The 5,750-nt window shown below is 55.2% G+C and overlaps 1 protein-coding gene across 12 annotated transcripts in view; it reads right to left on the reverse strand.

The window, feature by feature from the left end:
• Positions 1-5,750, reverse strand: part of CELF5 (CUGBP Elav-like family member 5) — a 46,341-nt gene continuing 40,591 nt past the window's right edge. For 8 of the 12 annotated variants that reach the window (XM_032252311.1, XM_032252308.1, XM_032252309.1 and 5 more), the window contains 2 exons: positions 2,869-3,036; positions 1-2,321 (listed from right to left, as the gene is read on the reverse strand). In XM_032252311.1, the coding sequence (XP_032108202.1) occupies positions 2,909-3,036 (128 nt within the window). In that variant the 3' untranslated portion in view covers positions 1-2,321; positions 2,869-2,908. The remainder of the gene's footprint in view (positions 2,322-2,868; positions 3,037-5,750) is intronic. The other 4 variants (XR_004260957.1, XR_004260956.1, XR_004260955.1 and 1 more) reach the window with 1 other exon arrangement.

A 5,750-nucleotide genomic window follows, 5' to 3' on the forward strand; every position in this document is an offset into this window, starting at 1 on the left:
TTTTTTTTTTTTTTTTTTTTTGCCTTTGAGCTTATGAAGTTATCTGGCGCCTCATTGGGTGAGAGGCCTCGCTGGATGTCCAAGCGAACTTGATTCTGTGCTTTGACGTGGGTGTCGCGGATCAGGCAGCTGTACAGAGGCACCCCACAAAGTCCCCCCCACCCCACTCCCAATGAGGAAACAAAAATTCATTGCGGTTTGTTTTTTTTTTTTTCCCCCATTTTTTTTTTTCTTCTCTTTTCTTCTTTGTACCTGCTCAGAAAGACCGGAAAAAAAAAAAAGAAAAAAAAAAATCTCTGTAGAGGTATGAAGGTCATTATCAAGTCCGTCATCTCCGGTGAAAGGGGTGCTTGGTCAGTCCAGGGGGGGGTCTTCCGCTACGCTTGGCAATCCGGGTTACAAGACCTTAAATTCGAGGCTGGTGATTCGAAGGCAGGGACGATGGCTGCCTGGCCTTGGGAGGGGGTGGTGAGGGGCAGGGGGAGCCTCCCCCCAACCCTGTCTGCCCCCCCTCCGACGGAAAGCTAAGGGCTACTGGTCACATGAGTAAGGCTATGACTCAGGGAAGGGAGCGGAGAAGGGCTGAGGCCGGCCAGAGTGTCTCTGTTGTACCTTGACCTATCCGGGAAGGCAGGGCTCTGGGAGGAAGGGGCGAGGTGGGGCCTGGAGGCTGTAGCTGGGACCAGGGACGCCGAAGCTATCAGAGTTCAAGGGCCCTGGAGAATCAGTGGCGGAGGGGGAAGGGCTGCCAAAAGTCCTGGAGGTATATTGTGTTGGCGGGTTTCCTGGTGGGATGTGACAGCCGGGAGGTGGGGGGGAGGGGCACCTGTCTGTTGCCCGGGGTCCCACCAACCTCAGCCCTTCCTGTGTCCCTGCTGAGTGACCAGCCCAGGGTCACTCGACTCGGATGGAAGGAAGTCGGAAAAGTTTGGTCCCATGATCCGTACTCAAAAAAATATATATACCGTCTATAGATCTATATATATATGCATATATATATAGGAAAGGTGGTGATTTAATTTGGGGAAGTCACCGAGTTAGGTGGGGAAGAAGCAAGGGCGTTTCCCAAAGCAGGGGGTGTGTGAACGCTGCTGTCCTCAATTCAGGAGCCTCTCCCCAGCCCCACCTCTGCCCCAGGACAGACCACAAAGCCCCCTCCCCACTCCGGGCGGCCTCCAGTAGAGGGGGGCGGGGGTGAGGGGTAGAAAGGGCTGGTGTCCAAAGAACGGTTGTAATTTATGAAAAGTCCTGGACCGGTTGGAAGCGGAAAACCCTCCTGGGATGGGAAGGCCCCTCACCTGGGGGAGAAGGGACGGGCGTTAGGGGCCGCACAGGTGGACACCGCCTCCCCACCCGGCTCCACCCGCCTTGCCCTGGCCAGGCTGGGATCTAGGAAGCCAAGGGCTCCCATCTTTTTCAAAAGAAAAGATCCCACAAAGGCCAGAGTTCAGAGGCCAACAAACCCAGCATTCAAAGAACCTAACGTCACAATCACCAAGCCCATTTTCCTCCTCCTCTGGCAGCTGGGACAGATATTTCTGTTTTCTGTCTCTCCTTCCACACATCCTGCCATCTAAGGTCTGTGAAGGCAGTTTCTCCCCTGCTCCCCGCCATCCCCGTTTCTGTTCATTCACAGCTGCGTCCCTGAGCGCTGGGACAGCACCTAGCACATAATAGATGCTCAGTTAAAAAAAAAAAAAAAAAAAAAGGGCAGACAGAGAGTGAAAAGTGAAGGGATCGCAGACAGCGGCTTTGGATTTCGCTTCTGGTTGGCAGTTCCCGAAGGCGCGTTTTGTGCCGTTAAACGCTCCCAAATCTGTGTGTGCCAACCCGGGAGAATGTGAAAAGGCCAGTGAGCCTCTAACTGAGCACCTACTCTGCCAGCTCCGGGCAAGGCTCTTTGATGATGGTGATGGTGATTTAAAACAACAAGAAAAAATCACAACGAATCATCCGCTGCTCTTTAGGTGGTGGGTTCTGGGCTCGGCTGTGAAAAGAAACCCCCTCCGTTCCCTAGGTGGACCGTTTCTGCCGCCTCTGGGGAGATGACTTTCTTGAGCCCATTTTACAGATGAGGCTCATCAAGGTTTGAGATCCAGGGTTGAGTTCCCACAGCGGCCCCACAAGGTTTACCATTCATCCCGTCCCCCTCCAAAAAAACTGTTGAGCAGGCGGTTTGCCCTGGTGGCAAAATACACTCTGGGTTTGGTTGTGTTTTGTTCGTGTTCTTACAGGATGGTGGGTGGCGCATGAATTCCACTTTTCCATCAACCCATTGGGTAAGAATGACACCCAGTGAGGGGCCACTTATCCCAGGGGAACTGGTGGAAATGGAGCAGGGAGACTGGAAAGTGTCAAGGCCGACAGGACCAGGCTCTGGGCACTGTCCCCACCCTCCTCTCTCCAGCCCTGGTTCCAAGTTGGGGTCCAACCTTCGGGTCTGGGGTCTAGGGTGGCACTTAACATTTTTGTCTGGTTTGGGGTTTTTCAGCAGGGAAAACAGATTCATAGGACAGACAGAAGCCCTCCCCACCACACCCCCAATCCCAGGGCAAACCTGGCCTCTCAGGTGAACTTCTATTCATCCCTCAAAGCCTTCTCCGGGAAGGATTCCCTAACCACCCTCGCTGGGCCCGGGCTCACCTCAGTCCCTACCCTACTGCAGGCCCGACCACAGCGGGATTGGGGGTGTCTACGTCCAGCTCTGTGCCCGCCAACCCAACCCGGAGGTTTCCTGCAGCCTCTGGAAGTATCACCCCACCTGGGGAAGGTCTGGAGCATGAAGTGGGCCACGGGAGGGGGTTTCGGACAAGAGGGGGGGTGGGGAAGTGGGGGCTGGGGCGGGGCTGGGGCCGCCTGGCGGCTCACCTGGGCCATGCCCACAGCCTCGGGGCGGCTGTGGGCGCGGTCAGTAGGGGTGTCCCGGGTCTTTGGGCCGCTTCAGCTGCACTTTGAGCCTCTTCATGCCGATCTGGAAACCGTTCATGGCCTGGATGGCTGTCTGGGCGCTGGCCGGGTTATCAAAGCTCACGAAGCCTGCAGAGATGGGGGTGGACCTCCATGGTTGGCACTGCAGGCATCCTCGGCTTGTTCCTACGCTGTGGCCCTGGCTTCCTGGCTCACGGGGTCCCGGGCAGGTGCGTGTTTGCACACTTGCAGAGCCCAGGGGGTGTGTGGCGGAGGACACACAGCAGCAGCCCTGGCTTTGTTCTGATACCTGTGGACTTGTATACCTCTGAGGACGGGGCACTCACTCCTTATCTTGGGATCTGCTTTGCTGAGACTCCTGGCACGGAGACGAGGTGGGGCCTCTGAGGGTCCTGGAAGGGCCACCTTCTCCACGCCTTCCTTGAGGAGGATGCCTGCCTCCTTCCAAGCTCTCTGTCTAGCCAGGATCTGTGTCTCCAGCTGACTCTGTGTCTGCACCCTTCTTTCTTTCTTTTTTGTCGGGGGAGGGAGGACAGGATCGCACTCTGTCACCCAGGCTGGAGTGTAGTGGCTCAATCTCAGCGCACAGCAGCCTCGACCTCCTGGGCTCAAGAGATCCTCCTGCCTCAGCCTCCTGAGTAGCTGGGACCACAGGCCCTTACCACCATGCCTGGCTAATGGTCTCCGCTTCTCTGTCTGTCTTTGAGTCTTTCTCTCTCTCTCTCTCTGTCCTTGTGTCCCAGCTCTGTCTGTCTCTTTTTCTTCATCTCTGTCAGTGTCTATGCTCCAGTCTCTCTCCAGAGTCCATCAGAAATACTCCACCCCATGACTGGGTGTGGTGGCTCATGCCTGTAATCTCAGCACTCTGGGAGGCCGAGGCAGGTGAATCACGTGAGGTCAGGAGTTTGAGACCAGCCTGACCAACACGGCGAAACCCTGTCTCTACTAAAAATACAAAAATTTGCTGGGCGTGGTGGTGGGCACCTGTAATCCCAGCTACTCGAGAGGCTGAGGCAGGGGAATTGCTTGAGCCTGGGAGGCGGAGGTGGTGGTAAGCTGGGATCTCGCTGATGGATTGAGACCCCATTTCAAAAAAAAAAAAAAAAAAAAAGTCAAGGGCTTTCGTTTTTTGTTTTTTTGAGACAGAGTTTTGCTCTTGTTGCCCAGGCTGGAGTGCCGTGGAGCAATTTTGGCTCACTGCAACCTCCACCTTCTGGGTTCAAGCGATTCTCCCGCTGCAGCCTCCTGAGTAGCTGGGATTACAGGTGCCCACCACCACGCCTGGCTAATTTTTTGTATTTTTAGTAGAGACGGGGTTTCACCCATGTTGGCCAGGCTGGTCTCGAACTCCTGATCTCAAGTAACCCACCCTCCTCAGCCTTCCAAAGTGCTGGGATTACAGGCATGAGCCACCACGCCCAGCCCCGGGTCTCAGCTCTGACGTCACCTCCTCCTGACCCGGGATAACATTCCCACTTCAACCTCACCAGTCTCTATTTTCTTAGCAGTTTTATTTGTCTTCATATCATTTAAAACTCCCTGGCCTACATCCTACATAAAAATTCAGTTCTTTTTCACCCTGACCACATTTCAAGTGTGCAGTAGCCACGTGGGGCTGGTGCTGTGGTATCAGACAGCTCCAAGGAAGAACATTTCCGTTACCAGATAACGCTCTACAGGGAGCCAAAACCACCATGAGCTCCCTGGAAGGAAGGGGTTTTTGTCAGCCTCATTCTGTGCTGGGCTGGAAAGTGCCTGATGTACAGTATGGGCTTCACACAAGTTCATTCCGCTGTTTTTGTTTTTTACATGAGACAGAGTCTTGCTCTGTTGTCCAGGCTGGAGTGCAGTGGTGTGATCCCGGCTCACTGCAGCCTCGATCTCATGAGCTCAAGGGATGGTGCCATCTCCATCTCCCGAGTAGCTAAGACTGCAAGTGTGCCACACCACACCTGGCTAATTTTTTTTTTTTTTGCGGAGATGGAGTCTTGCTATGTTGCCCAGGCTGGTCTTGAACTCCTGGGCTCAAGCAATCCTCCCATCTTAGCCTCCTGAGTAGCTGGGACTACAAGCACATGCTACTAAGCTCAGCTAATTAAAACCCCCCCTTTTTTTTTGAGATGGAGTCTTGCTCTGTCTCCCAGGCTGGGGTGCAATGGTGCGATCTCGGCTTGCTGCAGCCTCCGCCTCCAGGGTTCAAGCAATTCTCCTGCCTCAGCGTCCCGAGTAGCTGGGATTCCAGGTGCCTACTATAGCACCCAGTTAATTTTTGTTATTTTTAGTAGAGATGGGGTTTCTCCATGTGGGCCAGGCTGGTGTTGAATTCCTGTCCTCAGGTGATGCACTCACCTTGGCCTCCCAAAGTGCTGGGATTACAGGCGTGAGCCACCACGCCCAGCCAAAAACATTTTTTTTTTTTTTGGGTAAATACAGGGTATCACTATGTTGCCCAGGCTGGTCTTGAACTCCTGGACTCATATGATCCTCCCACCTCAGCCTTCCAAAGTGCTGGGATCACAGGCGTGATCCACGTGCTGGTTCTGACTGTGAACTATTTCAGCACAGCCCTGCCCCTGACCAAACCCTCTTAGTCCCTGTCCCCGCGCAGGTGCAGGCGAGGGAGGTGGATGGGGAGGGGCGTCGGGGCGGATGTGGAGGGGCGTCGGGGCGGATGTGGAGGGGCGTCGGGGCGGATGGGGAGGGGCATCGGGGCGGACGGGGAGGGGCGTCAGGGATGTATGGGGAGGGGCGTCGGGGACTGATGGAGAAGGCGTCGGGGCGGATGGGGAGGGGCGTCGGGGTGGATGGGCGGGGCGTCGGGG

This window comes from Sapajus apella, unplaced genomic scaffold (assembly GCF_009761245.1).
Source record: "Sapajus apella isolate SASKATOON/1434 unplaced genomic scaffold, GSC_monkey_1.0 scaffold77, whole genome shotgun sequence".
Lineage (NCBI taxonomy): Eukaryota > Metazoa > Chordata > Mammalia > Primates > Cebidae > Sapajus > Sapajus apella.